General features: G+C 42.5%; 1 protein-coding gene across 1 annotated transcript in view; it reads right to left on the reverse strand.

Moving 5' to 3' along the window:
- Nucleotides 1-8,347, reverse strand: part of eif2b3 (eukaryotic translation initiation factor 2B, subunit 3 gamma) — a 48,726-nt gene extending 40,379 nt beyond the window's left edge. The window contains exons 1-3 of the mRNA XM_029623716.2: nt 8,063-8,347; nt 7,632-7,793; nt 6,159-6,316 (exon numbers count right to left, since the gene is read on the reverse strand). Of these exons, the coding sequence (XP_029479576.1) occupies nt 6,159-6,316; nt 7,632-7,779 (306 nt within the window). The 5' untranslated portion in view covers nt 7,780-7,793; nt 8,063-8,347. The remainder of the gene's footprint in view (nt 1-6,158; nt 6,317-7,631; nt 7,794-8,062) is intronic.
- Between the last annotated feature and the right edge of the window lie 10,609 nt (nt 8,348-18,956).

The raw sequence follows: 18,956 nt of genomic DNA on the forward strand, positions 1-18,956 counted from the left end.
TTAGCACACCTGTATTTGGGGAGTTTCTCCCATTCTTCACCGCAGATCCTCTCAAGCTTTGTCAGGTTCGATAGGGATCGTTTCTGCACAGCTATTTTCAGGTCTCTCCAGAGATGTTCGATCAGGTTCAAGTCCGGGCACTGGCTGGGCCACTCAAGGACATTGAGACTTGTCCCAAAGCCACTCCTGCATTGACTTGGCTGTATGATTAGGGTCGTTGTCCAGTGAGCACTCTGGAGCAGGTTTTCAGCAAGGATCTCTATACATCTTTCCCTTTATCCTGACTAGTCTTACAGTCCCTGCCACTGAAAAACATCCCCACAGCATGATGCTGCCACCACCATGCTTACCCATAGGGATGGTGCCAGGTTTCCTCCAGATGTGAAGGTTGGCATTCCGGCCAAAGAGTTCAATCTTGGTTTTCATCAGAGAATCTTGTTTCTCATGGTCTAAGAGTCCTTCCGGTACCTTTTGGCAAACTCCAAGTGGGCTGTCATGTACCTTTTACTGAGCTGTGTCTTCCGTCTGGCCACTCTACCATAAAGGCCTGATTGGTGGAGTGCTGCATAGATGGTTGTCCCTCTGGAAGGTTCTTCCATCTCCACAGAGGAACTCTGGAGCTCTGCCAGAGTGACCATCGGGTTCTTGGTCACCTCCCTGACCAAGGCCCTTCTCCCCACGATTGCGCAGTTTGGCCGGGTGGCCAGCTCTAGGAAGGGTCTTGGTGGTTCCAAACTACTTCCATTTAAGAATGATGGAGGCCACTGTGTTCTTGGGAACCTTTAATGCCGCAGAAATGTTTCAGTACCATTACCCAGATCTGTGCCTCGACACGATCCTCTCTCGGAGCTCCACGGACAATTCCTTCGACCTCATGGCTTGGTTGTTGCTCTGACATGCACTGTCAACTGAGGGACCTTATATAGACAGGTGTATGCCTTTCCAAATCATGTCCAATCAATGGAATTTACCACAGGTGGACTCCAATCAAGTCGTAGAAACAAAGGATTATCAATGGAAACAGGATGCACCGGAGCTGAATTTCGAGTATCATAACAAATGGTCTGAATACTTAAGTAAATAAGTTTTTTTAAAATATTTAATACATTTCCCAAAATTCTAAAAACCTGTTTTTGCATAAGGCTGTAACGTAACAAAATGTGTAAAAAGTCAAGGGGTCTGAATACTTTCGGAATGCACTGTACATATCAGTTCTATGTTTGACAAGCATACTGAACAAAAATATAAAATACAACAATTTCAAAGCTTTACTTTTCATATAAGGAAATCAGTCAATTGAAATATATTCATTAGGCCCTAATCTATGGATGTCACATGACTGGGAATACAGATATGTATCGGTTGGTCACAGATAACTTTAAAACATAAACAATAATTAAAGTAGGGGCATGAATCGACTGGTGTGACCACCAGTCGCCTCATGCAGTGTGACTTCTCCTCCACATAGAGTTGATCAGTCTGTTGATTGTGGCCTGTGAAATGTTGTCCTATTCATCTTCAATGGCTGTGTGTGAAGTTGCTGGATATTGGAGGGAACTGGAACACGCTGTCATACATGTCAATACAGAGCGTCCCGAACATGCTCAAATGGGTGACATGTCTGGTGAGTATGCAGGCCATGGAAGAACGGCATTTTCAGCTTCTAGGAATTGTGTACAGATCCTTGCGACATGGGGCTGTGCATTATCAGGCTGAAACACAAGGTGATGGTGGCGGATGAATGGCGTGACAATGGGCCTCAGGCTCTAGTCATGGTATCTCTGGGCACTCAAATGTCCATAGATAAAATGTAATTGTGTTCGTTGTCCGTAGCTTATGCCTGTCTATAGCAGAACACCACCGCCACCATAGGGCACTCTGTTCAGCAAGTTGACATCAGCAAACCGCTCACCCGCACATGGTCTGCAGGTGTGGGGCCTGTTGGATGTGCTGCCAAATTCTCTAAAACTGTTGTAGGCGGCTTATGGTAGAGAAATTACAATTCAAGTCTTTGGCAACAGCTCTGGTGGACATTCCCACAGTCAGAATGCCAATTGCACATTCCCTCAAAACATGAGACACCTGTGGCATTGTGCTGTGTGACAAAACTGCACATTTTAGAGTGGCCTTTCTTTGTGCCCAGTGCAAGGTGCACCTGTGTAATAATAATGCTGTTTAATCAGCTTCTTGATATGCCACACCTGTCATGTGGATGGATTATCTTGGCAAAGGAGAAATGCTTACTAACAGGGATGTAAAGAAATTTGTGCACAACATTTGAGAGAAATAAGCTCTCAAATGCATATGGAACATTTCTGGGATCTTTTATTTCAGCTCATGCGCGTTTATATTTTGTTCAGTGTAGTATGAAGTTGCGGCTTAAAATATTGGTTCTCTTTACTATGTAAAGTATTCCATGTGAATCTGGTGATGTTTTTTTTCCCCATAGTGTGGAAGTACCCGGTTTTGACCACTAGATGACACTGTTCCTGCTATATTGCCACACATCCATTTTGCTAGTCTCTGGAGTTTATTAAATAGATCACAGCATTTTCTTTGCAATTTAGGGAAGAATACCAATATATTTGGTGCATGATGAAAATAATCCTCACAATTCAAGCCTGTCTTCCATGAAACAAATCTGCCCTTTTATGCTTTATCGGTGTCCAGGAAAAGGCCCCTTTGTGTGTGGTTTATTTCCTTAAAAAAGGTCTGGATTACTGTAAGACCATTCCTGCTGAACAAGCAAACCATTAGGCCACAGCAGTTCTGGTTTCAATGTTATAGTCTATAATGGTATTCAATGGTAAAGGGTTTAGTGTCACTATTCACAATACATATAGAGCTGTTTCCTGATTATTTTATTGAAAAACATAAGACTGCCATGCATTAATAATTGTTTAGGGTTGTCACAACATTTTAGTCCCTAGCCTATAAACATCCCCAGATTCACAGAGAATACATAACATAGTACGGAGAAGCAATTCATATTATTTGTTTCCACTACATGTATTTAGCAGCGTCACACCTACATTTTTTTTTCAAGATCATATTTGAGAACAAACAAATCACCAAAATAAAAACTAGACAGCCAGGGGGAATGAAAATTCCAAAAAATGTCATGGCATGGTGCCCCCATTTATTTTGTTACAATGTTTGGGTCATAAGAACAAGGCATAAGCCATAGCAAAATGTGTAGAATTGCAGGAAATTAGCTTTTAAACTGCAAATGTTCTCTAAGCCCCATGGCAAAATGTGTAGAATTAGTTCTATAACAGCAACATTTTGGGGATGGTAAAACTGCTGAACGAGGCTTACAATCAGTGCTTGGACTGAAATAGGTGCCAGTACTCCTTTTTAGGTGCCGGTACTGTTTACATTTAGGTGCTCCACAATACTTTTTAGCTAATATTCTATGAGAAGGACGGGAGCTCAAGCAGTAGAATATTTGAGGTGCCGGAACTCAGCTCGGGTGAGCTCCTGTCCGAGTCAAGCACTGCTTACAATATATATATATTTTTTTACAATTGATCAGGTTCACCATCAGCAAAAGTTTTGGTAGTTTTGCTTTAAAATATACGTTTTTTTTTTTGATATCCTGGACAAAGTTGATGATTTCCTAACGAGGAAATAAAATCCCTTTGCAAGGCACACTGTTATGGCCAAAGCAGCAGGAGAAAAGAAGCTCACTAAAAACTTGCAAACGGTCAAAACCATTAGATTTTGAGATGGGGTGAAATTCAAAGTTGTGATATATATTTCATTGGCAGCTAATGGGTCCAAATCAGATATTGGGTACTATATTTATTTAATATAATCTGAATCCTAGAAATTAAAATAAAATAACATATTTGTCACATGCGCCGAATACAACAGTTGTAGACCTTACTGTGAAATGCTTTCGATGGTGCCGCTGTAGAACTTTACTCTGGGGACCCATGCCAAATCTTTTCAATCTCGAGGGGGGAAAAGGTTTTGTCGTGCCCTTTTCACGACTGTCTTGGTGTGTTTGAACCATGATAGTTCATTGGTGATGTGGACACCAAGGAACTTGAAACTCTCAACCTGCTCCACTTCACCCCAGTTGGTGTTAACGTGGGCCTGCTCGGCGCACCTTTTCCTATCGTCCACAATGAGCTCCTTTGTCTTGCTCACAATCAATTTGCGTAATTTCTCAGAGATCAAATTATATTTCAACAAAATAAAGTTTCAGGAATGCTAATCTTATCTGTTTCTAACTGCAGAAACAATTTCAGGACAATCTGATATAGTGAGCGTCGAAATCCTCTTGTGCTTTTTGAGGTGGAACGACCCTACTAATAGCCTACAATAGTAAAAAATTACATTGAAATTACAATTCGTATATAATCATTCTAATTTATACCTCATCTCCAACACATGCCAAAAATGTAATATCAGAAAACAAAGATTGAGAGGTTTAAACTTATTTAAGCCTAATTCAAATTGTGATTATACAGAGTGTAGTCTCTTCTATTACATGCACTTATGACAGAGGGGGAGCTCTACCAAAAGCTCTGTGTGTGTCTGTCTGTGTGTGCACGGGAGGGAATAGCAAGAACTCCCGACCTCCCGCTCTCACTCAACCATGTCTCCTGTGTCCCCACTCACATGAAAAGCCTGCTGCTCTGTGTCATACATACTGGACTCACTGCTGCTTCTTCCCCAGAATCTCCAACCAAGTAAAGAGGGGCAAACGTCAAAGTGGCTTAATGCTTAATCACTGCACTGAACAGAAAGTGCTTGTACACTAATCTTTTTTCAATAGGTGACTTTAGGCAAATGGAACAGTATTTAGGAAGATACACCCATCATTCTCCGGGCGCAGTGTGTTCGTGTGAGGAGATGGTCTGGGAGGGGAGAGACGACAGAGTGATTCCTATGCAGGGATTTGGAGCCCCATTGCCAGGTGTCCTCTCTCATCACCCCAGTGTCTGTTTGTGTGCTGTGCAACTCAATGCCTTTAATCTACGTGACTGTGGTGGATTAGGAATAAAGGCATGTGGAGGCACTGGGAGGAAAGGAAAGGAGCATGCTGGAGCCCGTTCTCTCACCATCCTGGAGGCCAGCTGAGCCCGGGTGGTTCTGTTTGCCCCCAGACAGTCAATGAATATGTATTTGCCTTTGTAACGTGGCTTTACTGTAAGTTGACGCAAATAGGGAGTCTGAATAGGGACTCATGATGAGCCACACAATCACTCTTAAGTCTGAACTTAATACTTTGTACAGTTACAGTACCAACATGTATAACAACATAACAAAAATAATTGAATATGATCTAATTTTGACAACAAAAAATACAAAATATAAAGTCCTCTGGGTCGCTGTCCCCACACGTCTCCCTGTACAGGCTCCGGAATGCAACAGACCAGGGTGGGTTTCAATGAACCGCCCTGCACGTTGGACAGCAACGGACTGCTTCTGACATCATCTGTTTGGAAAGCAGCGAGGGGAGGGGGAGGGAGGGCAATGGCTAGAGGGAGGGGATGGCGAGGCAGGTTTTCAGCAGGTGAAATGAGGCCCTTCGCTTAGCCGGAGCCAGGAACGCACGGATCAGTGGTCGCCCAGCGGCACACAGGATCTCCTGCTTCAATAGCCTTGCTGACCTCAGTCTTTCCATACTGTGTCCAGGTGAAACACGGGGTGCCTGTCTTCTATAGGCTCATTCAGGGGCTAGTAGTACCCTCGCTCCCTCACTGGATGAACCCCCCCCTACCCACATGGTCCGGTAAAAACACTGACACACTGTGAGAACATTTGTGCAGGCATTTCTTCCCCTTTTCTTTTTTTAAATGATCAGTCATCCGTAGAGCCTAAAGCTGACTCTGTGGCCCCCCCAAATTCCAAAGCAATTAATCATTGATTCAACTTTATCTATGGAGGTGCTCTACTATGAGACAGTGTTGACTTGGACTGTTAGACATACACTAATAAGGTCTGTATTGATACGCCTGTACAGTATACTGATACAAATCACATATATATATATGAGTAACACACCCATAACTCAATTAGGATTTATCCCCCAGGAGCACCCACAGTAGATCCAGCCAATGCGGTGGCAGAGAGAGCAGCCAATCTGGCTCTGAGATCAACAGTCTGTGTATGCATCCCAAATGGCAGGGTGCCATTCCACCCACCTTGACTTTCTGCTGGATGTGCCTGAGGGCGTCGGCGGTGCCCATGTCAGCATCCTCCTGGATACACACCAAGTCTAACTTCATCTTCACATCCAGCTTCACCTTGGGGTCTGTGCTGATCATCTTCTGCACCTCTTTGGTTGTGATAACAATGACCTCTACAGAGGAAAAATAAAAGACATTTAGAAAGACTAAACCCAGTCAAGCAAATGGGACAGATGACAATGACCAAACATATTAGACAATGTGCTTACTGGCAGAATATACATTATGAAAATCATTCAAAACACTTCCAATGGAAACAGAGCTTGTGATAGATGTATTTACACATTGAGAACATTGCTAGGAAGTCTTGTAATGGATTCTTGACTGTATAAATGTTCCAACCAAACTAGTTTGTTTACTGTTGCCTTATTTAGCCTTGTAAAATCTAATTGCAGGGCCTTACTAGTTGGCTTCTCACAGTAAGTACTGCCACACATGAAGTTACTATAGGGACTGGGAGGGCTCTGACTAGAACATGTATTCCAGGTGGGATAGTATGTCAACTTTCGCTACATTATCTCAATTTTCAAACTCCCTATAGCCTATTTGTATGCACCAATTAGTGAAACTGGACTCCTATTAACAATAAAAGCAGTTAGCGTGAGTTTCTTTGGGTGGGATAAAACCTTGCTTTAGGTTACTTCAACACTAACGATAATGATGAACTCAACAAGAAATCATAAAAAATCCCCCCAAAATCCACACTTTCTAGAAGACTGATACTCCAGTGGAGGGCCTTGACGTGCACTTTACTGAAGCACACAGGTGGACAACAGCTTCCCAGACTACAGTGGATGGCTATGAACGTTACAACTAGGCCGAAAGGAGTCCTATATCAAGCCCTGAGGCATATGATTAGAGGGGAAAATAGTAGTCTTTATAACAATCTTTGTCATTTATCCCCCAATAATTACCTTCAACTTATCATTACCCAAATGCAGCCTGACTGCTGAGGCCTGGCAGCAAACTGACCACAGCTGGGACCTATAAACACTGTAAATAGGTCTACCCATGCATTCACTTGGTCTTAACTGCAATATTTAAGTACGCTAGCTAAACTCACATACTCCAAAAAAACATGTTAGCTAGGTTGTAGGCCTCCTTATGTCTGAAATACTACGTAACACGTCTTGGAGTTGGAGGCCATCGTATTGTAAAGGTGGTATATGTCCTTTAAAAAAGAATGACTCTGCAACTGATAGCACTAGAGCAGTACTTTTGACTGACAGTCCCTATGTGACATCTATTGGGCCATTGGTTACAAACTACTGATACTGCCCACACACATGCAACTCTTATTCTGAAAACGGGAAGCATCTACCAGTGAGTGTGTCTAACTGGTTGTTGTAGTATACAAAACCAAATGTGTAACAGTAATACACCAAAGTGGGTTTGACTGGATCAAGCCCTAAATGTAGAGAATATTACCTTCAAACCCCACTCTCTCCAGCAGGTTGAGGGGGTACCAGATGAGGGGCTTGTTTCCTACAGGTAGCAGAGGTTTGGGGGTGTTGTAGGTTAGGTCCATCATACGAGACCCACCACCAGCGGCCATCAATACCGCCTGCAGCTCCATCTGCTGTTATACACCTGGGAACACACACACACGTCAAAATTGTGACCACATCAACATGATTGTACTGATAACCAGACTTGCTCTCTTGTTGACACCAAACAGTTAGCAAGTTATTGCATTATCTCAAAATCGTAAAGCAAGCCAACTCTAGCTAGCGACACACAAACATATGCAGTCAGCTACTGTAGCTAACAAATTGATTCAATACGTGCAAACAATAATACCAAATTGTCAGGTTATGACCACCTAGTAGTAGATGAAGCAAATCACATGCGTGACCTACCTATTCGATAACGTCAGCTGGTTTATTCAGCAGCAACACGCTTGTCACCCAAATGACAGTGCTGTACAGTCAACTGTTTACGAGCTAGCTAACCAATAGTTCTTAATCCTGAAAAGTTCAACAGCCTCAACCAAGATACAAAATATCGTGATGCTATTTTAATATGTGAAGACCTTCACCGATACGTGGTAATAACTTTTAGTGAAATAATAAAACAATATTAGAGACAGTTCGCTAAACTGACTAGCGGCATGCTAGCTTGTATGATGACACTTTGCTACCATTGATGAAATCACTCCGGGAGAAAACTAGAGCCGGTGTATTTAAGGTTCCTACCTACAGTCATTGGTCTGATTACAACAATTCAGACTTACACAGTAAAAAAACAACAACGCTATCATCATTATCATTACCATCATCATCAATATGTTTGTGGTTTGTTTTTGTAAGAACGAGATCACTTTTGGCTTTTTCACATTAGAGCTTTTTATCTAGGCTATCACCATGTTAATTTGCTATTTTGTTGACATGCTAATTTGAAAACATTGATGGTTTTAAATATTTCTATGAAGTTTATTACCATGATTTTATCATTTAAAATTAAATTTTTAGGAAAGGAAAGCTGAAAATGTACTGTGTGTGCCTTCACATGAAGAGCGTTCCTACAGATGTAGGATATTAATTGGAGCCAGTTTGCTACAGCAGGAAAAGATTCCTGCAGCAACTGGAAATGTGAATTATAATGTGGATTATAATGAATGGAAGTTTTTCTAGAGGATGATACATTTTTTCGTTAGAAAATTCAGACTGGATTTGCCCTAAGTAGAATTTACAAACTTTAGAAAACTTTTTAAAACTCAAATACACTACATGTTGGCATTTCCTGTAGTGCAGAACAGTTCTCATGAACAAAAGACTGTTCAAATTAAGATCTGTAAATATTCACACCAGTAATTTCCATGGACCAGGCTGAGGCCCCCACCAGTGCAGATTACCAGCCACCCAGCTCTTCCAGACAGAGCCCAAACCCCAATTCACCGACCTCCGATGTAACAGCAAATTGAACGCTGGGAATGTGGCTTGGCTTTGTTTTCTCTGGACAGGAGATGAGCTTCATTGGTAGCTGCCTGTTGAGGAAACATTGGAATAACAGGACAGGCTGTTGCAGTTCACTCTGAAGAGAGGGAGAAAAAGGGAGAGAAGGAGAAAAAGAGGGAACAATAACAGACATTGCTGTTTAATGGAGATTTCTTAACTCTCGTCGAGCACCTTTGCTGTTGTTCTTCATTTATATCTGTATACAGTGTAACTTTGTAAATGTTCAGTGACTTAACTATGAGAAAACATTTTAAACTCCTTCTGGTCACCTTGACATAGCACTGCTCAGACACAAGAATGTTTACTGTGGTGAAAAACAGCTATTAGACCACCCGGATAATCATGTGTTGATGATGGGAGCAAAGTTTGCCAACTGGCAGGTAATGTAGTAGTCTACCTCCTCAATAGAAAGGTACACAACTGAACCACTGATATTTTGCCAATTAAATCCCATTTAACGATCACAAACAAATATTAGTGGTACAGTATTAACATTTTTATAACCAGCTAAACACACACATTTAATTTAAATGATATGGAAAGCAGAAATAATTATTTTATCCCCGAAAAATAGTTTCGAAATCACCTTATGGTAATCTTTCAAAAAGGAACATTTAACCTTGTTTAATCTTAAACTTTCAGGTTTTTAACATGCAAATACATTTTACTGATATATTCAACCATGCATAACATCCAAGTATAACTTTTTACTTTGTCTGAAATTGTATAATAATCTGGCCCTGATGATCCCATGAGAGGCTAACTTTTGTCTGGCTGTGTAACTCAAAACTGGTGTAGAATATAGGAGCATATATTCAGCTGAGAGGGAATACAAGCCAGGGTCAAAATATCTTCATTATTCAAATCTGGTTAACATGACATGAGTCTACTAAAAATGGTCCTTCCCATCAACTACCCTTTACTATGTGTTTCCTACATGCAGGTGGCATTAATCTTGTCATAAAAAAGGGATCTGGCTGAAACTAAGGCTATCATAAAAGTCAACCCATAACACTGCCTTTTTACAACATGATCATGACATTCCACATTTCTGCCCCAAAACATAAGGAGGTCCAATAGATATACTATATATACGAAAGTATGTTGATATCCCTTGAAATTAGTGGATTTTACTATTTCAGCCACACCCGTGGCTGACAGGTGTATCAGATCGAGCAAACAGACATCCATACACGGACATTGGCAGTAGAATAGCCTTACTGAAGAGCTCAGTGACTTTCAATGTGGCACTGTCATAGGATGCCACCTTTCCAACAAGTGGGTTCGGAAAATTTCTGCCCTGCTAGAGCTGCCCCGGTCTACTATAAGTGCTGTTATTGTGAAGTGGAAACGTCTAGGAGCAACAACAGCTCAGCCGTGAAGTTGTAGGCCACACAAGCTCACAGAATAGGACCACTGAGTTCCGAAGCGTGTAGCGCATAAAAATTGCCTGTTCTCGGGTTGCAACACTCACTACCGAGTTCCAAACTGCCTTTGGAAGCCACGTCAGCACAAGAACTGTTGGTTGTGAGCTTCATGAAATGGGTTTCCATGGCCGAGCAGCAGCACACAAGTCTAAGATTACCATGCACAATGCCAAGTGTCGGCTGAAGTGGTGTAAAGCTTGCCGAAATTGGATTCTGGAGCAGTGGAAACGTGTTCTCATTCCTTTTTCAGCATGACAATGCCCCCCCGTGCACAAAACGAGGTCCATACAGAAATGGTTTGTCGAAATCGGTGTGGAAGAACTTGACTGGCCTGCAGAGAGCGCTGACCTCAACCCCATCAAACACCTTTGGGATGAATTGGAACACCGACTGTGAGCCAAGCCTAAATGCCCAACATCAGTGCCCAACCTCAATAATACTCTTCTGGCTGAATGGAAGCAAGTCCCGCAGCAATGTTCCAACATCTAGTGGAGAGCCTTTCCAGAAGAGAGGAGGCTGTTATAGCAGCAAAGGGCGACCAACAGGTGCCCACATACTTTTGTTCATGTAGTGTAATTCATAATAATGTGACTAGTAGAAAATGTGTTTTCAGTATTTTGGCACAAAGTACACACCAAGAAAGTGTCTTAAGAGTAAATTAAATGTTTATAAGAGGTATTATAAGACCATGCTATTTTCTAGCTATAATATACTTCCTAAACAAATGTTATTGCTTTGAAAATATCAAAATGTCTTTTAGATATTTTATATATGGTTATCCAATAGAAACCCTGGATGCAGGGCAATGATTCCAAGACGGATTGGAATGACCCCATGACTGATTTAATAACTTAAATCTACTATGTTGGCATATTGCACAACTTGAGAGTATTAGTATTTTCTTACAGATCAATTTCAACCTCTACACACAGACTCTCCACACAGCATTCTATTTTCATCTTTGTGGGAAATGAGTTAGATGCAAAACGATGGAAATGCAGGTGCAAGGCTTTACAACTTCATAACCCATTGAAAATCCACTGAGCCCTGAATCATGACAATCAAAGCCTGACCATTTTGGCAATCAAAGGAATTGATGTAAATAACTATTTTGGCGCCATAATGATAATAAAGAGATCTAGAGAAAGCCCTGCCTGAACCATAAGGCTGCCACAGACTTGAAGCTCTGCCGTGATTTCCTCTGATTTCCTTTTCCTGGCTGTAGCAGCTCTTGTAAATCATTCAAATTCCCTTAAAACAAGCCAGTTGGATTGGGTTGGGTTATATCATAAACATTCACCGGCCAGACCACCCAGGGAGTGTGTCTTGGGCCCGACCGCCGCCTCCCTCTGAGTTGCAGTGCGGCCGAAGCACAACATGCTCAGTGTGGTTTGTGTTTGCGCCACTTCCAGGGCCAGCACTGGGGCCCCAGCTGCCATGGAAACAAAAACAGGCCCATTCACGGTCATCCACGGATGACATAGATAAACATACTATCTGAGCCTGTCTGTTTGTCCCACACATTTCAGATTTGATTCTCCTACAGGAAGCAGCAAAAGGACATGTCATTTACTGGATTTCCTGACATGATAGCATATTCCAAACATTATATTCTTGTTGGGACAAGCTGAATAGTATGAAAACACTTATCATCTGCCAGAAAGATGAAGGATTAAGGGAAAAGTGATGACAAGTTATATGTAGGTTAACTATATAACTATTTAATTATTCAGAAGAAGGTGGTGTATTTGAAATCAACATTTAATGGTATTGATAAATTTTTTATGAATGTAGAAAGAATTTCCAAGAGATAAACTATTTTTCATTCACTTGCATACTCTAATTCTATAGCCTGAAACAAGACAATTTCCATTCCAAGACATGGTAAACATGGAGCTTATACTGTTATTAATATGTTGAAGGCATTCTGCTCCAGCCCTATACCATACCACTCCAGTGTTTTGACAGTTTGGAAAAATCTTTGACTGCCTTCTCAGAATGCCTCACTTGACATCCAATCAAGGATTGATTTCAGTAAACTTCAAACATGCTGTAAACTTCAAAAGTCAAACTTTAAGTAAACATTCAAACTTTGTAATTTCTCTGAATAGGTTCATTGTCATGCAATGTGGCAACATTGCTGTCTCTTCTACTCTGATTTGGGATTATGAGAAATGAGAGGAAATTGTTTGAATCAGTGAAACTAGTCTCTGACACAATCCTTTAGCTGATGTGCATCATGTTTTCTAGTGGTTGGGAATTATAATTACTGTAATTGCAATGATCTGCCTCATAAAACATTCTCGTATGCATTCAGTTTATTTTCACATGTACGTAGGCAAAGCACCTATGACCTCAACATGAAAAGGTCCAAGACACAGGTGGTAGACACAGGAAATATCTCAACTGCATGGTTTTGATGAGCCAAAGCAATAAACGGTGGGCAACTCCCTGCCGGAAGGTCCTGGCATTTCTGTGCGCTCTGCTGTGTGAGTGCTGAGTGCATGTGTCAAGTCTGTGACTGTTTTACACATTTCTGGCATTGTTCATATTTCTACTGCTTAATGATTCCCATAACTCTGGGCAGCTTGTAGTTTGGCTAGCTTGGTATAAAAAGGACCAGTGAGATGAAGAGATTAGAGTTTCCTCTACTGCAGGCCTGGATTTACAGTAAAAGCCCCCACCCAAACAGGGATGAAGGAGAGGGGGGGGGGGGGGGGGGGGTGTATGTTGTGGGTTTTATAACGGTATGAAAACATGAAAGTTGATCTTTGGTCGTGCCAACAGAAATTCCCCTCCTCTGGCAGCAATTGTGGTTTATACAGGGACATCTACAGTATGTACCTAAAACATAAGCACATCATCTCCCTTTATAGTTGATCCTAGGGGGGATGATTGATTGTGTGATTCTGTGCTTCTATGTGAATGTGTGTGTGTGTTTATGCGTGCTTGCATGTGGACATCTGTGTGTGGTGCAGGCCATGTGGGTGACTGCCCTAACTCTGCTGGGGCCTGTTTTTGGGGGTGCCCAGCAAGGCAAAGCCACAAGAGTGCAAACAGCACCCTTCCCAGCACCTCTGATCTGTGTGTGTGTCCTCTCATCTGGCTGTGTCCGCCCAGCAGGCCTCTCTGTCTGTCTGTCTGTCTGTCTGTCTGTCTGCCTGTCTGTCTGTGAGGTCCATTAACCACCATGATCCCCTCAGCCTCCGCACACTGCAGACAGCCACAGCTCCACTGGGTGTCCCCACGCACACACACACACACACAAACGCAGTGGCCAGCCAGAGGCATTCTGGGGCAGAATCCACACTGACTCACTCATTACATGTCGCTGACTGTCCTCCTGTTACACAACATATATTCCATCTCTCTTTTGGGCTAGGTCCCAAATAGCTCGCTATTCCTTAATCAGTACACTACTTGGGCTCTGGTCAAAAGTAGTGCAATATATAGGGAATAGGGAGCCATTTGGGATGGGCCTCATGTCCATTCTTCTGCATGCCTGGGTCCCTCTGCTCTGTGGTCTGGCCTGTGGAGCTGGCCAGAAACAGTCACATCATCATTACAGATGAAGGGAAGCAGTACATCTCAGCCTCGGGCTAAAGGGAGGATATAAAAGTCTGGAATCAAGTCCAGTAACATGTTATTTATCCCGGATTACATGAAGGAGAGTGATTTGTGATTTCCCTTGAATGATGTTGAAATGTCTTGGACAAACCGAGAGTGTATAGTTGTAGAATAACTATTTTGTGTTCATCTAAAGTTGTGTTCATGCCTTGGTATGTTTATCGAAAAGGATCAGTGGAGAGAATTACTGAAATAAATGTGTTATGTTGGCAATCATGCTGAACATTTAGAAAAGCACTACTAGATTGAGTGGTAGTATGTTACTGTGAGCCCTGTAACTTGGGTGAATTAAAGATGGCACACAAACACATATATTATACTAAGTTAGGCCTTACTTAAATACTGAATAATTCCCAGACTAAGAGGGAGGTATGCTGGCACACATCCCCTGAAGAGAAAGACTTGTCATCGAGACAGATATCCAGCTGTCTTAATCACAGCTTTAGTGAGAACATTATTCACCAGGCTTTGGGCTAATTTGGCCGGGCACTGTAATTCTGCAAAAAATCCTCTGTTTCCCTGAAGTGTCTGCCAGGCTTGCAGTGAAGTCGGAAGCAGAACTGTGGCTTTGGCTTAGCTCTGTGTGAGGTCCTCCACCTTCACAGGGTGAGCAGTCTGCTGGCAGAACAAACATGGGTGGGACTACACCGTATACAACCATGCTCAAATCACACACTCTGATTTCATTAAACAGAGGAAGGAGGCCAACAAAGCAGGGCCTGGGCTGAGTCATGGACCATGCATCTTTCTCCCTCTCATTCTCTCTCGCTCCCTCTCAAAAATATAAACACAACATGTAAAGTGTTGGTCCCATGTTTCATGAGCTGAAATAAACAAAAAGCTTATTTCCCTCAAATGTGCACAAATTTGTTTACATCCCTGTTGGTGAGCATTTCTTCTTTGGCAAAATAATCCATTCACCCGACAGGTGTGGCATATAAAGAAGCTGAATAAACATTACACAGGTGCACCTTGTGCTGGGGACAATAAAAGGCCACTCTAAAATGTGTAGTTTTGTCAAACAACACAATGCCACAGATATCTCAAGTTGAGGGAGCAAGCAATTTGCATGCTGATTGCAGGAATGACCACCAGTGCTGTTGCCGGAGAAAATGTATTTCTCTACCATAAGCCGCCTTCAACGTCATTTTATAGAATTTGACAACCACAGACCAAGTGTACCACACCAGCCCAGGACCTCCACATCTGGCTTCTTCACTTGCGGGACCGTCTGAGAACAGCCACCAGGCCAGATGATGAAACTGTGGGTTTGCACAACCGTTTCAGGGAAGCTCATCTGTGTACTAATCTTCCTCACCAGGGTCTTGACCTGACTGTATGTCAATGTTTTAACCGACTTCAGTGTGCAAATGCTCACGTTCGATGGCCACTGGCACGCTGGAGAAGTGTGATCTTCATGGATAAATCCCGGTTTCAACTGTACCAGGCAGATGGCATGTATGGGCGAGCGGTTTGCTGATGTCAATGTTGTGAACAGAGTGCCCCATGGTGGTGGTGAGGTTATGGCATGGGCAGGCATAAGCAATGGACAACAATTACAATTTATTGATGGCAATTTGAATGCACAGAGATACTGTGACGAGATCCTGAGGCCCATTGTTATGCCATTAATTCGCCGTTATCACCTCTTGTTTCAGAATGATAACGCACAGCCACATGTAGCAAGGATCTGTCCACAATTACTGGAATCTGAAAATGCCCCAGTTCATCCATGGCCTGTATACTCACCAGATATGACACCGATTGAGCAAGTTTGGGACACTCTCAATCGACGTTTACGACAGCATGTTCCAGTTCCCGCCAATATCCAGCCACTTAACACAGCCATTGAAGAGGAATAGGACAACATTCCACAGGCCACAATCAACAAAGAGATGTCACACTGCATGAAGCTAGTGTTCACACCAGAAACCGGCTGGTTTTCTGATCCATGCCCCTACTTTTTTATAGGTAAACTACATTACCAAAAGTATGTGGACACCTGCTCGTCGAACATCTAAATCGAAAATCCTGGGCATTAATATGGAGTTGGTCCACCCTTTGCTGATATAACAGCATCCACTCTTCGGTGAAGGCTTTCCACTAGACGTTGGAACATTGCTGCTGGGACTTGCTTCCATTGAGCCACAAGAGCATTTGTGAGGTCGGGCACTGATGTTGGGGGACTAGGCCTGGCTCGCAGTCGGAGTTCTAATTCATCCCAAAGGTGTTTGATGGGGTTGAGGTCAACACTCTGTGCAGGCCAGTCAAGTTCTTCCCCACTGATCTCGACTAACCATTTCTGTATGGACCTCGCTTTGTGCACGGGGGCATTGTCATGCTGAAACAGCAAAGGGCCTTCCACAAACTGTTGCCACAAAGTTGGAAGCACAGAATCGTCTAGAATGTAGTGGAAAGCTAAGAATAATCAAGCTAGAATAATCAAGAATGTCATTGTATGCTTCACTGAAGATAAGGGGCCAGTCTGTCAGACTGCCAGATGGTGAAGGGTGATTCATCACTCCGGAGAACTAGTTTCCACTGCTCCAGAGTCCAATGGCGGTTGGCGCTTGGCATTGCGCATGGTGATCTTAGGTTTGTGTGCGGCTGCTTGGCCATAGAAACCCATTTCATGAAGGTCCTGGTGAACAGTTCTTGTGCTGAGTTGCTTACAGAGGCATTTTTGAACTCGGTAGTGAGTGGTGCAACCGAGATCAGACAATTTTTACGCGCTACATGCTTCAGCACTCAACGGTCCTATTCTGTGAGCTTGTGTGGCCTACCATTTCGCGGCTGAGCCACTGTTGGTCCTAGACATTTCCACTTCACAATAACAGCACTTGCAGGTCACAGGGACAGCTCCAGCAGGGCAGAAATCTGACGAACTGACTCGTTGGACAGGTGCCGCGTTGAAATTCACTGAGCTCTTCAGTAAGGCCATTCTATTGCCAATATTTGTTTATGGAGATTGCATGGCTGTGTGCTCGATTTTATTCACCTGTCAGCAACGGGTGTGACTGAAGTTCATAAAAATTAATAAAAAAATCCTACAATGTGATTTTTTTCCTTTTTTTCTCATTTTGTCTGTCATAGTTGAAGTGTACAACAAATTACAGGCCTCTTTCATCTTTTTAAGTGGGGGAACTTGCACAATTGGTGGATGACTAAATACTTTTTTCCCCCACTGTATACTATATACACAAAAGTATATGTGACCAAGAGATGCATATCAGTATTCCCAGTCATGTGAAATCCATAGATTAGGGCCTAATGAATTTATTATGTATCTCAGTAAAATCTTTGAAATTGTTGCAGGTTGCGTTTATATTTTTGTTCAGTGTAGAAAACCATTATTATGCTAAGCAGTGCAGTAACTCAAACCATCAATATGTCTGGGTTACATGTTACAGTGAAACACAAGACAATACACAAACATGGCTGCAAATGGTGGGGAGATGACGTGTTCCTCAGAAATCGCTTTACAATTAACATCCAATAGGTCGCTTTGCCTGGTTTTTACATTTAAACATATCCAGACTTTGGACAACACATCCAAAATATTTACATTTATTGGTCATGTTTTATCCCTTACTATGGTGTACGTGTAGTTACTCTTTCCTTTAAGACATGTTCTTTTCTGTTTAAATAAATGTTTATAACATTCCAAACATTTTGTATGAGAGTATGTGTGGTCCTGTCAGCACCTAGTGTGGTGTAATGTAGGCAAGGTGTGTGTGGGTGTGTTTGTGGAAGCATATGTGCATGCATTTGTGTGTGTGTGTGCATGCATTTCTCTGTGTGCGATGTGGCTTCCTGCAGGAACACCCATGGCTAGGTAAGGCCACATGTGATATTGTTGAAATGGAGTAACAACTGAAGCAGATACAAACAAGCAGAGCTCCACCCTGGATGTTCCTTCAACACCAGAGCTGCTTGAATGTAAAGGTATAGTTGCAGATTTTTTTTTATTTTTAATTTTTATTTAACCTTTATTTAACCAGGTAGGCTAGTTGAGAACAAGTTCTCATTTGCAACTGCGACCTGGCCAAGATAAAGCATAGCAGTGTGAACAGACAACACAGAGTTACACATGGAGTAAACAATTAACAAGTCAATAACACAGTAGAAAAAAAAGGGTGAGTCTATATACATTGTGTGCAAAAGGCATGAGGAGGTAGGCAAATAATTACAATTTTGCAGATTAACACTGGAGTGATAAATGATCAGATGGTCATGTACAGGTAGAGATATTGGTGTGCAAAAGAGCAGAAAAGTAAATAAATAAAAACAGTATGGGGATGAGGTAGGTAAAAATGGGTGGGCTATTTACCGATAGACTATGTACAGCTGCAGCGATCGGTTAGCTGCTCAGATAGCAGATGTTTGAAGTTGGTGAGGGAGATAAGTCTCCAACTTCAGCGATTTTTGCAATTCGTTCCAGTCACAGGCAGCAGAGAACTGGAACGAAAGGCGGCCAAATGATGAGGTGTTGGCTTTAGGGATGATCAGTGAGATACACCTGCTGGAGCGCGTGCTACGGATGGGTGTTGCCATCATGACCAGTGAACTGAGATAAGGGCAGGTATGTGTCCCAAATGACATCATATTCCCTATGTAGTACACTACTTTACACCAGGGTAGTGCACTACATAGGGAATAGGGTGCCATTTGGGATGTAGCACTACACCATGACTTGCTGGAGCCACAGTGGCCCTTGAGACTATACTAGGGTCACAGCCCTG

Source organism: Oncorhynchus nerka, linkage group LG20, assembly GCF_034236695.1.
Source record: "Oncorhynchus nerka isolate Pitt River linkage group LG20, Oner_Uvic_2.0, whole genome shotgun sequence".
In the NCBI taxonomy this organism is placed as follows: Eukaryota; Metazoa; Chordata; class Actinopteri; order Salmoniformes; family Salmonidae; genus Oncorhynchus; species Oncorhynchus nerka.